We start from the raw sequence: 19,192 nt of genomic DNA, 5'->3' as shown, positions 1-19,192 counted from the left end.
TCTCCATAAATTCTCCTTTCCATACACAACACTGTTTTGTATTCAAGCAACTTAACAGAAGACTTCACTCCCCAAACCAGTTAGCATTATCCCAGAGTAAGTTTTTCTTCTCTATAGTATCACCTAGATGTTGTTCAATGCTAACAAAGTCAGCACGTTTCATTTTTTCCATTTCCACTTGTTGTCCTGACATGTATCATGAAGGTCCCACCATTTTACTTAGAACATATGTTGTCTGAGAAAAAAAAACTCTGTCATCTTGCATTACCATGGTTGAGCAACAGAGATTCTGCAGTTTTCATTACTGGTCACCACCTACGATATTACATCCTAAGACTGTGGCTTATGAGGTAAACAGCTAAAGGGAAACTCTTTTTCAAAGCGCTAGTTATTGGTGAAATCGTTATATGAAAACCAGAGATGAGCTGTACTACTACAATACATAAAGACACTTGTAAAATATGATGAATAACTGACATGTTACTTTTGCCTATTAACTACAATATTAAGCACAGCTTTTAGTCACTAATGAATACCAGACGTTAAACTTGTACACCGTGCAAAAGAGTGTGAACGGCAGTGATTTGTTTAAGGACTACCAACCCTGTATTCACCTGTCATCTGAAAAAAATGTAATTGGACCATGAAATGCTTCTACTTCCTTGATGTTTTGTAATTCTCTTCCATGACTTTCTCTCTAAATATACCATAAGCCTGTTTTTCCTCACTTCATATTGCAATTCCTGTTTGTATTAGACGACTTCTTCTTTTGGCTTTTCCCGGATAGGGGTCACCACAACTAACTTACCTTTAATTTCTCTACAAACGGTCTAAAATTTCTCTAAATATTAAATGATTGTCATATACCTTGTATCAATTTCTAATCAATGTTTTTATATTATGTCTAATTTGTTATAATTATTTAAACTGCAGATGTTTTGTTTTATTTTTGAAAATTGTAAAATGATTGTTCTTAAAATGTTTTGTAATAATTTTGAGCTTTTCTCCCCGGGCCTCTGCTGAAAATGGCCTTCTACCCTACTACACTTTCTTGGTAATCATATGTCAATAAATAAATAAATAAATAAATAAATAAATAAATAATTAAATAGCATACCTGAGTAATTCATTTAAACACAGCATAGACTTAATTTCAACAGATCAGAAAGCCAGTGGCTCACACAACTGTTTTTAAAACAGATGGAGGAAAAAACTAATTTATGATGTCTAGGCAGTTCGTACTATAGGAACCAAACTCCAATCTGGGACAAGGATAAACACACTGAATAAACAAAATTATCAGTACATTAATCCCCATGACAGCCACTTTGGGATATCAGAAAGTAAACTATACTATGAGACAGAGTGATTGTGATGCACTTCTATTATAAAGAATACCAAGCTACAATAAAAAATATACTGTCTCGGTTTTAGTGTGGTGTTTACCTTTAACTGGTCTACTGTGCCAACAACAGTACAATCTGCCCAACTCTTCCTTATGCATAAACTACTTGAACTCCTGTCCTTCCTTAAAACTTCCAGTCATTCCTCAACTATGATATCCTAGTCTAAGCCCCCCCTTCATTATCATTTTAAATAATTCAATCTAAGGTTCACTTTGGTGATGCCAAAAATGATTTCCCTATTTCTCACACCTGCTGTCAACCACACACCTCCAGATGTATACAGTTGCATTGCTTTACTAGTGCTTAAGGCCTTTCACTATGATGACAAGTGATACTACTGTGTTATATTACTAGCACAGTTCTTTAAATCTCTGTCTTCTTTGTTCTTTCTGTGCTATCTTCTACCTTCCTATTGTCTTTCTCTTCAACCAATCTTATTGTATTTGCCATACCTAAGGATGACTTATCTTCTGCATTCACTCCTACTATAAGTCCTTGTTTTCTCACCCAATGTGCCCTACTGTCTTAGACATTCCCATTCTCTAACTACTGCTACCTTACTCATATAGCCTCACATTTCTTGCTTGTAAATACACCCAAACTTAAGCACTGACCTTAGGTCCACAGAGGAACACTGACTCCATACAGGATCATATGCTAGATCGCCAACCCATTTGTCTATGTCATTTTAAAAAGTAATTAAGCTTTCTCGTCTTTTTATAATCATTCATAATTTCTTCGAGAATGCAACAATTCTTTGTGTTAAAAATGAATTTCGAGTTTAGTTGTGTGTGATTGTAAATAGAACTGTAAATTGTTATGGCAATGAATTAACATACTTTTGTATACTTCTGCATCAAACAAGTTGCCTGCAAAGTTGTATCTTTGTATCTTCTGAATGACAGAATGAGTTTACCTCTTATGTATAGCCATCATAAAGTATACAACTTCAGGGTTTTATATTTTTCCATATAGTTAAGGTCTCTTAGAGATCATATTTTCTTAGTAAATTTTCTTTGAACAACATTGTGACTGTTTAGTTATCCACTTGTATAAATACATGTTATTTGATTCCAAGACTGATCAAACATAAGTTTTATATAGCTTAACCAGGCAGTTTTCATCCTTAGCAGTAAGCTTTTTAGCATGTACCCCATTTGTCTCATGGCTTTTCTGTGTATTTACTAAATAAGAAATTTGATAACATTAAAAATTGTGTCTTTGACTGCAAAATACTTGGTTTCTTAATACATGTTTTACCAAAATAGATTATACTGAATTTATCTATGCTAAACTGAAGCCCAGACATTTTAGATCACTCACTGATAATGGCCATACAGTTCCTGATATTTCTAAAATCTTTTTCTCAAAAAATAGAGAAACAACTTTTGCAGTCATCAGCATACTTGCAGATCCAGTAGTTCATGTCTTGAGGTGTTGTAGAGAAAGACAAACAGCACTGGCCTGAGCACAGACCCTTGGGGAACTCCTACCTTTATTAATAAATAGCCAGAATGCATTCCCTGTACAACTGTTAGTGTTCCACCTCCCACCCATTAGTTGATCCATCTAATCAAATTTGAATTAAAGTTGTTCTTGATCACTGCTTTTCATATTGATGAATGTGATAGGAACTCAAGGGCCTTAACCAAGTCTAAATATATTATTCCTAATGTTACCCCTAGGTCCAGTGCCATGGGCATTTGATTTAGAATTCAACTATAAATTAGTTAGGGTTAATCTCTATTTTATGAAGCCACACTGGTTAACTAGCAATGCTATCATTTTATTATTCTGATCCACAATATCCATAATGCATCATTCAAATCATTTACCTAAGAGAGATGTGAAGCTTATTGGGCTGCAATTTTTTTTATATCAGTTTTATTTCTTTTTTTTTATAAATGTGTGTAATATGTGACTTTTTTTTCCCAAGACAATGGAATGAATCTAGTTTGTAGTAACTTATTAAAAATTTGAAATAATAGAGCCAGGTCATTGTTAATCTTGTATAATACAGCAGATATATTAGGCCGGATTTAGAAAGAACCATTGCAGCATCCCATTCTGATTCAATGACTGCCCCAGCACAGTGAAACTCATGGTCGGCTGAGAGATATGCTAATGAGGCATTCCAGGGAAAGTGGCCTATGCCATTAGCCATGAGCTGTTCTCTGGAAATGCCTATGATAAGGCATTTATTCAGCCTTGTGATTTAGGGAATCTCAGATGGACACAGCCAAAAGTTTGTGTTCACCCATTTCTTTCAATGGGTGAGATCATGTTAGAGTTGAGTGGCAGGGAATTTAGTGTATAAATAGTGGTGGGTTGTCTGTATGCTCATGTGTATATGTGTATGTGGATGCATGTGTGAGTGTACGTTGAGGGATGAATGATCTCAGGTGAGTGTATGTGGGTGAAACTTTGTGTCTATCTGAGTAATCATACTAGAAGGGGTAGGTAGTAGACAGGTAGAGTAGGAGTGTGTGTGTGTGTGTGTGTGTGTGTGTGTGTGTGTGTGTGTGTGTGTGTGTGCACGTATATATCTACTTCTAAATTTTGAAGTTTCAAAACTTTGAATTTCTTATGGTTGAGACCATAAGATCAAAGTTTTGAAACTTTGAAATGTAAATAAAAAAAAAATTAAAACAAAAAAAATCTTTTTTTACACTTTTGCTGGGGGCAAGCCCCCCTGCACCCCCTACCCCCTGTTAATTAAATATACCAATGCCAAGATTTCACTACTGTGAGGAAAACGGTAAATATACCATTCCACCCTGTATGGCGATCTCCATTTAAACTGTTCAAAGTTTCAAAACTTCGATCTTATGGTCTCAACCATACGAAATTCAAAGTTTTGAAACTTCAGAATTTAGAATTAGACATGTGTTTGTGTATGAGTGTTTGTGTGTGAATGGGTGAATAGTTGAGTGTGTTTGTGAGTGTGTCTGAGTGGGGGAAGCTACACGTGTATGTGTATGAATGTGTCCAAGGTGGGTGTCATACCTCCAAACTTCCCTAGACTAATGAGCAAATCCTGCAACATTGGCAGTGGACACTAGACACCAGGGATACTATTTAAATACTAGTCTAAAAGATTCAAAAAATCAGTTAAAAAGTTTTCTGAACAACAATTTAGCATCATGAAAGGCATATGAGTGGGGGAACACTAGACAAAATGGATACTCTTTAAAGTTGGTAAAAGGCTTTCTAGACACCAGAGGTAGTATTTAAACACTACTCAAATTTCATTTTAAAAAGTTAGTAATTTTGCAGCATGAAAAATGTGCGTGTATGTGTGCGGGGGTGCTAGATACCAGGGGTAGTATTTAGATATTACTCAAAAATCACTTAAAAAATTAATAGAATAACACTTTTGCACCACAAATGGTATATGAGTTGGTAAACACTAGATATCATGTTTACTCTTTAAATTTGCTAAAATAATCAATAAGATTAAATTACTGACTTTAAATAGCGAGCTTAAAGCTGAAATAAAACTGAGTTAGATTAAAACATACATTAATAGCCTTCTTACTTGTTTTCTCTCATGGTGTACAGCACCACTTTTTCTGTCTGTTTGCTTGTTTTTACTATCAATTAGTGGAGATGGTTTCACCAAAAGCAGCAACATTTTAGGGAAAGTGAAGAATTTAACCTGATTGGCCATGACTGGGATGTCAGGATCATTTTCTTTTATTCTCTCTCTCTCTCTCTCTCTCTGTTTTTTTTTTTTTTTGCCTTAATCAAAACCTTCCACATCATAAGTGAATCATATGGAACCCCATATGTAACAGAGGTACTACCCACTAACCCAAAGAACTTCAGGCCATGACTTACCATGCAGAAAATAGTTATGTATTAGCTTTCAGCTGCGATGAACAAGTCACAAAATAAAAATCTAGAATTTGAAGATTTTGTTAGTATCTCTACTTTGTGCATCCACTTCAGGGGTTCCTAAATCTGAATGTGCCAAATAATCAATCAATTTGTTATAAAAGCCAAGACTTTGCTAAGTTATAAGGAACAAGTTCAGAGTCACTTTCAGTATAGAAAATATTATGTTTTTTGCACTGTGCATGCAAGTACTTATTTTCCCTAGACAGCAGAAAGCTGTTGTGTTGTCATTGTTGTATAACTTGTCCAAGATCCATTATTTACTTAGTTGACTCCTTTTCAAAGTATGCTTCTGCTACGAGAAATGTGACATCACAATTTTTTTTTTTTATTAGCAGGGACTATACTCTTATTCATCTTTGGGTTAGCGATATTGTAAAGGGATTAAGGCTGAATGATCCTCCCTTGTCAACTATAATGGAAAAGTCTTACATTTAAAACATTACTTGCAAAGTGGCTTCATAAGGCTATAGTATATTTTGAAAGGATTGCACAGCTGTAAATAATAGGTGATCTATCTTTCTGAGGGACAGTAGATAGGTAACTTTAAGAAAAAAAATCCATATAAAAATAATATACACAGAAATCACACACATAATGATGTGGGATCTGAGCTACAAAGTACATTTTATTTATTTATTTATTTGTTTGTTTGTTTGTTTACCTGGGAACTCTGACTGGGCAATCCTAGTCTCTTTTCAGCAGAGGAGTGGGTAGAAAAGCTCCAGTTACATATAAAATTATCAAGAAAATTGCAAATTATTTACAGTCGAGTTACAACTCATGGAATGTATAGTACATGTATTTTACAGTGATTCATACAAAATGTTAGGTACAAGAGATTTTGTAAAGGCATAATAACAACAGCAATGAGTAACATTTGCAAACAAATTGCTATTTGGTGATGGATCTGAAGGACAGACTGGAATCAGTCAGAATGTTAGTGAGCAGCGGGTGAGTTTTGCCATAAAGACAGAGAGAGTTTCTTGATAATTAATCAAGAGATGTATCAGTTATGATGTAGGGAGTAGTTAGGTGTGCAGAACTACGATCAAGAAGGATTTATGAGAGTGCCTTTGAGAAGGAGTATGAGGGAAACCATCATAAAAGGGGTGATGGATATGAGTACAGGAGAGACTAGATGGAGTAGATGGAGGGAGAGGGAGAGGGAAACGGGAATTAGAGAAAGGAGAGACATAGAATGGGGTGTGGATCAGCATGCAGGATACTAATGGATACTAAAAAGGAGCAGGTGTTGGTTACATAGGGACTTGGGATTAACTAACCAGGGGATGTGAAAGAGAGACCCATGAGTTGGTGTAGTGTTTTAGTAGTATTTTAAATGCATGTAAATTAGACTGTTGTCATATGGTAGTGGGAACAGAATTCTAAACTTTGGAGTCATAGCTTGAGTTCAATAACTGGCCAGTCCAGGTTTGTGGATGGTTATAGAAAATATACTTGTACATGGAATGGAGAGATCTGTTTGGGGTGTACAATTCTACTAAGCTTTGTAAGGTAGGGCAACTTTGTGAATTGTAAAAAATGTTGTGAACAGTACCCAACTGATAGATAGGTAGGGAGTGTGGAAGTTCTTGCCAGTGTGGTTGCTTTAAGGCCAGACAGTGGGGGGATTTAGATGTGTGATTAGCAGTGAACCTTCCTATTTTGTTATAGCATTGTTTAGCATTGTTCAGTTTTAGAGAGAATATATTGTTGAATGCTGGTAAAAATGGGGGAAGCATACAACAGTGAGGGGAAGAGAAATGTAGAGGTTATAGTTTTCCTAGTGTGATCAGTTAAGAAGTGTTTACTACAATATAGAATACCTAGTTTTGGGTGTGGTTTTTGATAGCTTGTTGAATGTGAATGTCAACTTTTAGGTGCTCATCTATAATGACACCTAATAATTCTGTGTGGGGGGTGTGTTCTTTTGCTGTATTGTTGCCCAAATAGATGGAGATATTATTTTTGTTTTCATTGGAGAGTGTTTTAGGGTGAAGAGTATAAGCTTAGTTTTCTTGGCATTTAACAGGAGGTGGGATTTATTGAGCCAGGACTCAACAGTGGAGAATGCTTGTTAGGTCTTTTCCCTAAGCCCACTGAAGGATTTTGCTGTGCGGATGAGTGTGACATAATGTGTGTGTTGAACAAGACAGGTATCATTTCTAGCTGTGCATAGGTAGAGAATTGCTAGCTGTGCGTCGGTCATTGATAACAATGTTGAAGTATAACACATAGTATAGATCCTTGTTATACACATAATGGGATAGGTAGGCATGTGGTAGACTGTCCTGCCACTCGACTGCCTCTAGTTCGTTTGAGAATTAGCTATGGAGTCAAGTTAAAGAGGAATAGTTTAGAAATAGGAAGGATAGGTGAAAAAGTAACATCTGGTGAGATACAGTGTAGAATACTTTTGACAAATTATGCAAGAGTGAGGAGATAAGGTTTCTTGAGTCCTTTGGGTATTGACTTGGTTGGGGCAACTGATTAATGCTGAAAAAGTACTATGATATTTTCTGAAGTCATGCTGGGTAGATGAGAGCAGGTTGTTGTGTGTTAAGTGTTTAAGGAGCTGGGCCTTAATGCATTTTTTCAACTATTTTTGATGGGGGGAATAGCTATGGGGCAGTAGTTGTAAGTTTCCTCCCTTGTATAGAGGTATGATCATAGGTTTTCCAGATGTTGAGAACAAAGTTTTCTTAGATGGGCATGTTTATTGAGATAGAAATGAGGTAGGTCAGGGGGCTGGAGGCTATAGAGATGAACTCAGTAGAGAGGTTGTCAGTAGCAAGTGTGGTGGGTTTTAGTTTCACAAGCAGGTTTTTGAAGATTGATGTGGGGATGGAACTGAACTGAAATTTGGGGATTTGTGAGGGATGCTGCAAGAGTATATAGAGATAATTAGGCAGATGGTTGTTAGTGAGGCAGATGACTGATTGTATGGAGTGTAACTTAAATTATTTAGCAATAGGATCAGTATGGTAAAAAGTGGTGGGGTGATTAAGCTGGGTTGCCTAGTTCAGCAGGTTGTGGATATAGGTCTAGAGCTTGGAATATTTGATGTGGGTGTGTTAGAGTTTGGTATAATAGGCTTTTGTCAGTTTTTGGAGCAGTTACATAGGTCTCTAAAGTTGTGAAGTTTGAATTGTGTTTTGTTTTGGATCAGTTTTTTTTCCTGTCTTTGTCTCCAGACCTCATTAGTTGTTTCGTGATTTTAGAGAACCAAGTGAACCGGGTGTATCTTACTGTTTTTGTGTCTGATTGGCTACTTGGTTTAGAACACGGAGGGATCTTTTATTAAAATATATAACTGCATCATTTTGACTGAATATTTTTAGAAATGCCAGCTACAGATTTAGTGAGTCTATGAAGGAAGTTTTATTAGACTTACATAGGTTGTGGATTGTGTTATACTGATGAATTGTTGGGGAGTGAAAGGATAGTCTAATAATGCAAGTTGGTAGGTGATTGCTGATAGAGATGGAGAGAGTATCACTGGAGAAGATTTTGCTATGCTTAGTTGTGAGTGCCCAGTCAAGCGTGGAAATCGATTGGAAGTTTTGTTGTATCTGGTATATAGCAGAGATTAGTTGTGTAAAGTTATAAAGGCTGATGGCTGAGATGGAGTTGGCATTAGAGGTTTCTAGTCAATCTATGTTTACATCATCTAAAGCGATGGTTAATTGGCTGGTGTTGGTGGACAGCCAAGATAAAATGTCTTCAATAGTTATATTATTGTTGTCTGGGAGAATATAAATAGCAACTAGACAGATGCCTTTATGATTGTTAATTTTTAGGTGGGAGAGGACTAGTTCTGAGTTGATGAAGGAAGTGGCCATAGATGGTATGGTGACAATAGAATTTCTTGCCTATGTAGTATAGCTTAGCCCCCCGCTCACCTTTTTTGTTGGCTGTCTAATCTAATGATATTGTAACCTGAATATAGAATGTCTTTATTTTTAACGTTGGATTTTAGCCAGGTTTCACTCAGGACTAAAATGTCAGGAACACAGAGCAAAATCCATGCATGCAGCTCATAAATTTTTGTTATATATGCTTTGGCAATTCATATGTTGAAAAACTGCATTACTGTGATGGTTTGTGTTTTTGTTGGTTGGTTGCTATGAGATAAAAAGAGATATTTGTAGAAGGACAAGGATTAGGGTGTATATAGTTGGAGATGGTTAGTGGTTGGTATATAAAAGAATAATGGAGAAGAAGTTTGGTTTGCAGTCTATATTTGGTGCTAAGTTTTAGCAATGCAGGGGTGCTTAAACAGTATGAGGTTTTGTGTGGTAAGATGCAAAAGTGGGAGAAGAGGTGAGGGGAGATGGTGAGGACAGTGTGGTTTGACTGAGTGTGTAGGTTTTGTGAATAAGTATTAAGAGTCCCAGAGTGAGGAATTTGTGTTTTAAAAATGGGTGAGTGATATGAGATGAGGTGCGTAGCGAAAAGAAAGAAACAGGTAAGAACTCCAGAGGAATAGTTAGGAGGTGGAGAACTCCAGTACATATCTGAGTAAATGGAGGTATTGTTGGTAGTGGATATGCTGAATTACAAAAATGCTACATAAAAGATATTCAGTTGGGGTTATATTTTATATATTGAGATGTTTGTCAAAGGAATGTGTAAGTCATTAAGGTGGAGAGATATAGTGGTGAAGTGGATGGAGGGGTAGACTGTATATCTGAGAAAGTGTATCTTACGTAAGGATTGGAAAGAGAGTGGCAGATAGAAGTAGGAGGGTTTAGAGGAATTAGAATAGAGGGAGGCAGAGGGAGGAGAAATGCAGACTGGTTGGTTGAGACAAAGATGGTAAGTGATTATGAAGTAGTGTGGGTAGAGTGATAATATTATGGAGGAGGGAGAAAGTGAGACTGTTGTAGGCTGAGTGAGTGTGCGGTGAGTGGGAAGATTGAAAGACAGAGCTTGGTTGAGATAATAGGGGTTAGAGGTGGGTTATGAGGAGCAGAGTAACTTGAGGGTATACTAAAGGGACTAACAGTGTGCTAGGGTGAGAAATGGGGGAAAGAAGACTGGTATTGATTTTCAGAGAGGAAGTGTGAGTTGATTAGCGGACAGTATGTATGTATGTATGTATATGTATGGGTTGAGTCTATAAATTATAAATGTAGAGAAGGGCAGGATGGGTGGGACTGAGGGGAGGGTAGAGGAGTGGAGTTGGCCTCATCCATCTAGAATGGCAGGTTTTACAAGAGAAAAAGAAAAAAAACAACATTACATGTAGAAGTGTTAGTAAAAATATTATGTCTCCATGGTATACTATATTTCTCATATAAGTATTCCAGGCTAAACTTATCCAAAGGTTAACATTTGTGTGACATATTCAAGTTTCTTTTTTGTAAGCTGGAACAGTCAGAAATTGCTTGCAATAATGCCTCAGATAAGGTCATGCAGCTCAAGGAATAGATTATTTCTAGTAATGAAATACACGTCTGTAATGTAACAGATACAGAGGAGACCCCTTCCAAAATCCTTTGCTCCCTTACAGTGTCAGCACTGCAATGATACAAGTACTATGAAGCAGTAGTTTAATTGTCATTCCAGACTGTTATATAGTACTACACACACTCTCCAAAATGTTGACAGGACCATTCAAGCACCACAGATGATGAAATAATACATGTTTTCCTTAATAAAAGCAGAAAATAGTCACAATAACCAACTTCTGGTCTGAAACAAGACTTATTCAAGTGAAACCTCAGTTTCAGTACTAGCACAATGTAGTAAAAGTCTGCTGCAAGCAAGTAATACAGATGATTTTTAAGGAAACCTCTTGAAGTAAGTACCACTCATTTCGTACAACTGATGAGTATTAAGCAACCAAATGTAAGCAACATTATCTAAAATTACTTAAAGGAAAAAAAACTTCCACCAGGTCTACATCCAGGGTCATGTAGCAAGGCACTAAGGTGGTGGTCCATGGTCTACCTAGTTGCTTTTTGCATAATGTACATAGGAAAAGACAGGGACAGGTACTTAGGACTATAAGAAAGGCACTCATCATTATTAACCATTAAAGAAGGAACTAAGTAATGCCTGCAAGAGCCTCTTTTGTATTATTTGCCATTGTATTAAGGGATAGCATAACTGTGCTATGAGGTGCCATTCTAAGGATGGCTACTTAGACAGAAGGCACATATAGCAACGTGATTAAGTAGTTAATGGGAAAAGGGGACTGTGTATGTATGGATGGATGGATGGATGTGCTTTCCATCTGAAGTGGTTATTGTGCACTGATACTGTCAAATCTACTTGCACCTTTATCTACTACTGAAAAACATTGGAATTTAACCTGTGGATCTACATCACTGACAGCATCTACAAAACACTTGCAACCATACCTACCGATAAGAGACAAATACATGGATGCTAGCTGGACTTTGGAACATGGTTAAACTAAGTAAAGAGAAATAATACTACAAGTTTGCTGAGGAATATAATTGCATTATGACAAATTTCACTGAAGTCCAATAGAGTTTTTTGATCATACTAACAAAAGGACTGATTTGGAAATGTAACTGGCGTAAGTCAAACTGTGTGGCAGAAGAAGACTGGTGCTAAGTACAATCAGATAACCGGATCAAAGCACTGAAATATCAGAATGACAGAATTTATGTCAAAAATTAAAAAAACTAGGTGAGATGAAATAATCTAAGCATGTTCAGCTTCAAAGAAGGAATAGGATCAAGTCCAGCTTTATTATCTACTTTTTTTTTCAAAAATATTATAAGAAATCATGGCCATTGCTCTGGTCAGCTTATCCAACGTCTATAAAGAACTATCAAAAAATGACCAAGTCAGTAAACAGTCAAAGAAAAACTGTGACTCCAAACACTGCTGACACTTGAGTCATTGGGCCCTTGTGCATAGTCTGCACTAATTCCACCAGTGTTTCTAGGACTTCAGATAATTGTCAAATGGCCAAATGAGCTTTCTTGGAACTTTTGATATATGCTTTCTCCGAGTTTAGGAATGCCTGGCTGGACTCTCCTCATCTATAGCTTCTTCTCCAATCTACATATTTGTAGGTATGCTGTTTTGTGTGTATGAGCATAGGGAAATACTACGGTCACCACAAAATAAAATTTCACAGATTTCAGCCAAAAAGATCAAAAAGTGAGGCACAAGCATTTTAAGAATTTGTTTTAGTAAACTGAGTGAGTAAATTTGGAGATATCAGTGCCATTTTAAAGCCTTCTGTTGCTTTGAACATTTTAGACACAATCTACAAGTGTTCTGCTCAGATGTAGATTTTATGCAGAGCTCCTAAGTGTGTGTGTGTGTGTGTGTGTGTGTGTGTGTGTGTGTGTGTGTGTGTGTGTGTGTGTGTGTGCGTGCGCGTGAAGTAATTCATTTTAGATTTATTACAAGATGAAATTAAATCCAATTCTATAGTTAAGAACTACATTTTCACTGTTTCCTGTATGCTATATTAGTTTCAAAAGAGGTAGATGCTACTACTTAACAAATTGTTTACATCCAACATGCAGCCATTCTGTATAACATACAAGAACAACCTGTAAACTGGATTTAATCTCTGACCTCATTTGTGAAAGATGTCTTTTCAAGAGCATTATGTGCAGGTTCTTATTTGCTGAACTAAGCCACCCACGGGACCATGTCTCCAGGACAGGTGTTGAGCCATTTTAAAACTCAAGGAGGACATAAAGTCCAATACATCATATGAAATACAGTAATGAATACACTTTCTAATCAGTGTTTTAAAGGCAAAAAAAGACCTCACTTTTCATGTCCATTTTCACAAAGACAAAATATAAATAACAAGTAAGCTTAGTTTGAACAGTATTCCAGACTCCCAGTGGCTGGTAGGGGCTGTCACACTTGTAACCCTTAAGGGTATTGAGAGATAAATTCATGTAGGTAAAACGTAACAGGTAGCTTCTCTGAATGAGCTGTCTGTAATGTAAGGAAATGTGCATATAGGAGCACTTTGCATATAACCACATTGCAGAAGAAATGAGACTGTAGGTAAATGCAAGAACAAATATAGGTTCATAGGTTGGTACTAGGCTATCAGCCCTAGGGCCTATACAAGCCTAGCCATAACAATTCCCTGGCTATTTCTTCCCACACTATTTACTTCCCTGGACCCCTGTCTTAGCAGAGTGACTGACGTGATCCTCGGGTGAATTTCCTTTCTCCCATCCAATCATCAAGGTTCCTTTTGAAGAGGGCCAAAGAGGTGCTCTGCTTGACATGCATGGGCAGTCTATTCCAGAGTCTGGGGAGTCTCTGGGTCAGGAACCTATCCCTCCAGCATGTTTTGTTTATTGTGATGACAAGTTGTAGATCCCTGGAGCCTGTGGCTTTGAGGGATTGGGATTTCTTTAAGTGTAGCATGTCCAACAGCTCTGGGTTTGACATGGCCTTGTATGTTAAGCAGAGATCGCCTCGGAGTAGATGATATGCGACACAGTATAGCTGGAGTTTTTTAAGGCAGTCAGCATAGGGCATCTGCTTTAGGCCTGTGATTCTTTTAGTGAGGTATTTCTGCAGCCTTTCTAGTTGTTGCAGATGTCTTGAGAGGTACATACCAAATGGAGCATTGTATTCTATAATGGGTCTAATGAGGGATGAGTACAGTGGGACAATGACCTTCTTTTTTCTGGATGAAAAGCCCTTAGTGATGAGGTGTGCCACATAGAAGGATTTCCTGACTGTTGTGGCGATTTGGTTATTGAAGGTGAGACCACTGTCCACCTGTGTCCCTAAGTCTCTTATCACACTTTTGGTGTTTAGTGTACTGCCACCTATGTGATAATTCATGAGTACATGTTTTTTCCCAAAGGGGATAACTATACATTTCTTGGCATTGAGCTTCAGCCCATGGCTCTGGCACCAAGCATCTGTTTCTGTAAGGCCCTTTTGTAGAGTATCCACGTCATTTGGGGATTCAATAATGGTTCCCAGTTTGCAGTCATCTGCAAACTTTGTTAGCCAGAGTCCCTTAGTGTTGGCCTATACTTCAGAGAAGTAGATGCTAAACAAGCGAGGTCCCAGGACTGAACCCTGAGGTACTCCACTTGCCACTTGTCTGGAGCTGGATTTGGAGTCAGCTACTTTTACAGTGTGGGTTCTGTCAGTAAGCCAGTTGGCAACCCATCGAGTGACGTAGGGATTTATGCCCAGCTTAGTAAGTTTATCTATGATTCCAGAGTGGGGGATGGTGTCAAAGGCCTTGGCAAGGTCCAGATAGGCTGTGTGGACTGCCTTACCTTCGTCCACAGCTCTGGTGACTGATTCGAAGAAGTCAATAAGGTTCAGGAGACAAGATCAGCCCTTCACAAACCCAAACTGGGTGGGGTCCAGTGTTTTAAGGTTGCCAATGTCTTTGTTTATAAGTTCCATGATAATACGTTCCATTGCCTTGCAGATCAGGCTCGTCAGACTGATGGGACAGTAGTTCCCGAGATCCAAGGTGGATCCCCCCTTGTGGAGCGGGATAACTGTAGCTGTGTGCCACTCATTGGGCATGAAGCCTGAGGTGAGGGTATGATTAAACATGACACTTAGGTGAGGTGCCAGTTCATTTTGTAGTTCATGTAGTACACAGCCTGGGATGTCATCTGGTCCCATGGATGCTGTATTCTTAGCTTTGGAGAGTGCGTTTTTTACCTGTGTGGCCATTATTACTGGAATTTGGCAATCTTCCAGTATTGAGATGGGCCATTTAGGGGGTGAGAGGGGGGTGAAGTTGGCACTGAATCGATCTGACAGGATATTGGCAATATCCTTGGGATCAGTATATTTAATGCCATTCTGTTGTAGCTCAGAGCAGATCTGAGCATTGCCATTTAGATTCTGGACATAGTTATAGAATGCCTTGTGGTTGTCTTTGGAATCTTTGGCAATTTTATTTTCGTAACTAGCTTTGGAGGATTTTATGAGGGAACTGAGCTTTTTACTGAGGCTGGTAAGGGAGTTTTTTGCATCCTGGGATTTTCATCTTTTCTGCAACAATTTTTTCCTTTTGTTGTAAAGTTTGTTTATGGCAGGGGACCACCAGATTGGCTTCCTTTTTTTGGAGGAGAGCATCTTGGTTCTAGTTGGGATGGCACGATTCATGCATGAGTGGATGTGCTCGTACAGTGCCTTAATGTAGGACTCAGCAGTCGAATTTTCAGTTCCCATCTGCATGGGTGTCGTGAAGTTTGTAACTTCTGACTTGAGTAGCATGAAGTTGGCCTTGGAGAAGTATTTTTATGGAGGTTTCCTTACTGGGGATGGGATGTGGATGTTAAGGGTGATTAGCTTATGGTCTGACCTGACCAACGAGGGGGTGACCATAGGTGTGGAGCATCGATTTCCCATGTTGGTAATGACCAGGTCTAGGATATTGGAGCCCCTGGTGGGACTATGGATTAGTTGATCCAGGGCATTGGAAGTTATGAATTCCAAGAACCATTGGGCAAAGGTGATGGTGCACAAGTAGTTTTCCCAGTTAATAGCAGGGTAGTTGAAATCACCCAGTATTAGTGTATTTGGTTGTATATTAATATTTTCCAGTATGTTTAGAAAGGTGCAGTAAGAATCTTGGGGCATGGTGGGGGATCTGTAGCAAGCTAGAATTTGGATTGCAGTCTTACCTAGTGTTAGTTGTACCTGGAGAATTTCAGACGCATTGTGTTGGGCAACTAACCTGGTGGTGTGAATATCCTTGGTGAATATGGACACTCCTCCACCTTTAGTGTTTTGATCCTGGTTTGGTAGCTGAAACATGTGGAAAGAGTTGTAGCCTGGTATTACAGGGGTGCTCTCTGGAGCCCTGAACCAGGTCTCAGTTACTGCACAGATATCGATGTTCTCCATTTTTAGGAGTGCCTCGAGAGAGTGCAATTTTAGGCTTAGACTTCTAGCATTGAGTAGCATTACCTTCAGATTTTGCATGCTTGTACCTGTTATGGTGGTGGTTTTGTCCTTTGAACTTTGCCTAAAAAGGCACTATAGGGGTGGCAAGAGCCTAGCCAGTAACCTGAATCCCAGGGACGACAGGTGCAGACCATCTCTGGCAAAGCATTGTGGTCTGTCGATCATGCCGTCCCAGACAGACAGATACTGGATCCCCTTTGAATGACACCAGAAGCTTAGCCAATTGTTGAAGTCAATCATTTTGTCCTTATATTGTGGTATCATTCTGGGCAAAGGCAGGATGCTACTCAGGGCTAGGGTCATACCTGCCTGGGCCACATGATCTGAGAGCTCTTCTATGTCTCTTTTCATGTAGTCCAGGGAGGTACGTCTCAAGTCATTCACTCCAACATGGACAATGACAGAGTCATATTTATACTTGTTGTGGAGTGACTTGAGTGCATGAGTTATGTGGCAGATCCTGGCACCTGACAGGCATCTCACTGTAATTTTCTCCTTGTTCAGCCTGGTGAGTGGGACATCAGTGTGCCTGACTATAGAGTCACCTATGACTAAAGTGTTAGGTACATTGTCTTGCCTTTGGGGCTGTTGCTGGGTCGCACACTGGTGTTGTGAGCTATGTGACACTTTGGTTGTGATTGGTATTTGTTTGCGTTTCAGCTTCGGGGGTCCTTGTTGCTTGGGCAGGTTACAGTTAAGGGCTTCCACATATGTGGATTTAGTGTTGCTATGTGTGGGTGTTGGTGGTGTGAGTTTAGAAGGGCTATGTGTTGCTTGAGGTGTAGTGCGGGTGTTAACCTTCTCCTCTTGACTGTCTAGCACAATCTTGGGTGGAGAGAGCGTTGCTTCCAGTTTGGCTATGTAAGTGCATCTCTCACAGGTTGTAGTGTTGGATGTTAGGAGAAGGTTGTCTGTGTACATCAGTCAATTTCTGCATTGCCCCAGTATGTCCAGATTCACCAGGTGGACAGGAGAAATCAACGGAAGCTGACCCTTGGACATACCTGGTTTGGTGCTTTTTTTTAAAGTACAGGAGCTGTTTTCCCTTACCTTAGCAAGGTACTTTGCAATTATAGGCTGTTTAGTGCCTATGATTAATTTCTCCTTATTAATAAGGAGAGTTGAGTGCTTGTATCAGTTTAAGGCTTCCTAGTGCTTTCCAGCAGGTATTAGAGCAAGTGCTAGTCACAGGGATGCTTAAAAGTAAGATGAAAAAAATAGTTTATCATAAACACTGCATTGTGCACTAGAGAGGTTAGATGTGAAAGTAGGTAACTTAAGTTTTACCTGCCTAAAAAGTTAAGTTTTAGTGGAGAGTCACTATTTTTAAAACAGCAAAATAGATTGAAAGGGGGTGATCACTTTTGTATTCCAGTACTATGGAATACAGTAGAATGGCCAATAAATTTAAATAGTTGAAGTGGTGTGATTTCACAAAATGATAATTTTGTGCTTACTCACACAAGCCAGTGAAAGCAGAGAGGAAATGAGATATATCGTCAAATTAACATAAGAGGCAGGCAGCTAGAAATACAGCGGTATTTAAGGACACGACAGTGACAGGTTGGAGGGTGGGGAAACATTTCTGCCTGACTCACAAGAAACATAGCTGTGGTGTCTTTTGAAGTTTTAATATGCAGTTAAAAGCAGAACACAAGCAAAACACAAGGTAAAGAAAACAAATCACAGCACTAAAAATATTAAAAGGCAATAAACCAATACAAAATACAACAAATATAAAGCAAACCAACCTTTCCCTCACAGCAAAGTGTAGCAGAGTCTGGGTGAGCCTTTCCAATAAAGCTCTGAAATGTTTTATTTTACCCCTTAAATAGAAGGTTTAGTTCCTAGCTCCACCCACTCAGTTCACAAATGATTAACCTTACGCGACCTCTTCTATCTTATGTATGAGTCCTTAATTGATCAGCTCTAATTTCTGCTTGACTCACAAGAAACAGAACTGTGGTGTCTTTTGAAGTTTTAATATGCAGTTAAAAAGCAGAATACAAGCAAAACACAAGGTAAAGAAAACAAATCACAGCACTGTCATCATATCATCTATCCCACAATGTGACACTCAGAAAGAAATGGAAGGGAGGGCAGAAGACTATGATGAGACAGACCATAATAAGTTAGGAGACCGATATGGGAAAGGGAAAGACAAAACTCTTAAACAAGATAAACACAGAGCCTTACTTGTACAGTTTGGATGTTGACGTGTCCTAGTATCAGGGATCTCATGACCATTCTTGTCCACACACCAGCAGTATCCAGTGCTGGCATGGCACTGGACTGGAATGTAATCACCCTGCTCATCACACTTCGGTTTGAACTTGCCCAGGTGGATGGGGGGTACTGTAGCTGCTTCCAGCTGGCACTTGGTCTGCACTCGAGTCACTTAAAATAAAAAAAATATATAAACAAAGTAAAAATCAAGTATGAATGCTGCCTCTCAAGTGAATGCACTTGTTTCAGTTAAATAACTATGAAATAAATCTGAAGTACGTTATGAAACAAGTGCAGAAACGAGGAATAAATCCAGAGATGTAGACACACAGTTTTTTATTCAACACGGATAAGCGCTTTCACTCAAGTAGCTTCATCAGATCCAAGTAAAGTGCTTATTAGATTCACTATTTAAATATACAGTTAATTGGTCATTAATTAAAAAGTTGCTTAAATTATCAATCAGCAATTGTCAACACACTATTTAAATTATACTATAATATATACTTTCTAGGTAGTTCACTAAAAGTGCATATGCATTTTAGAATAGTAAATAAAAATTAAAAATTAGTACATATATACATATATATCAAAGCATTATTTCATAATAGTGTTCGAAAATATAGTATTAGATGTCCAAAAGTCACATCAAATGTATAACAGCAATCGCTCAAAATGTATTACATTGAAAGATTACATAAAAGTTAAAAATTAATAATTAAAATGCGTGTATTAAAACATTA

The 19,192-nt window shown here is 38.2% G+C and overlaps 1 protein-coding gene across 2 annotated transcripts in view; it reads right to left on the bottom strand.

Moving 5' to 3' along the window:
- The window catches only part of CD74 (CD74 molecule), a 128,597-nt gene that overhangs the window by 15,748 nt on the left and 93,657 nt on the right, over nucleotides 1–19,192 (bottom strand). Inside the window, exon 7 of one of the 2 annotated variants that reach the window (XM_044069373.1) lies at nucleotides 18,420–18,620. The exons of the other annotated variant lie outside the window; for it this stretch is intronic. Within the exon in view, the coding sequence (XP_043925308.1) occupies nucleotides 18,420–18,620 (201 nt within the window). The remainder of the gene's footprint in view (nucleotides 1–18,419; nucleotides 18,621–19,192) is intronic. 2 annotated transcript variants of the gene reach the window in all.

Source organism: Protopterus annectens, chromosome 4.part0 (assembly GCF_019279795.1).
Source record: "Protopterus annectens isolate FY-2018-M chromosome 4.part0, PAN1.0, whole genome shotgun sequence".
NCBI classification, from domain to species: Eukaryota; Metazoa; Chordata; order Ceratodontiformes; family Protopteridae; genus Protopterus; species Protopterus annectens.
This window is presented reverse-complemented; position numbering and strand designations above follow the sequence as displayed.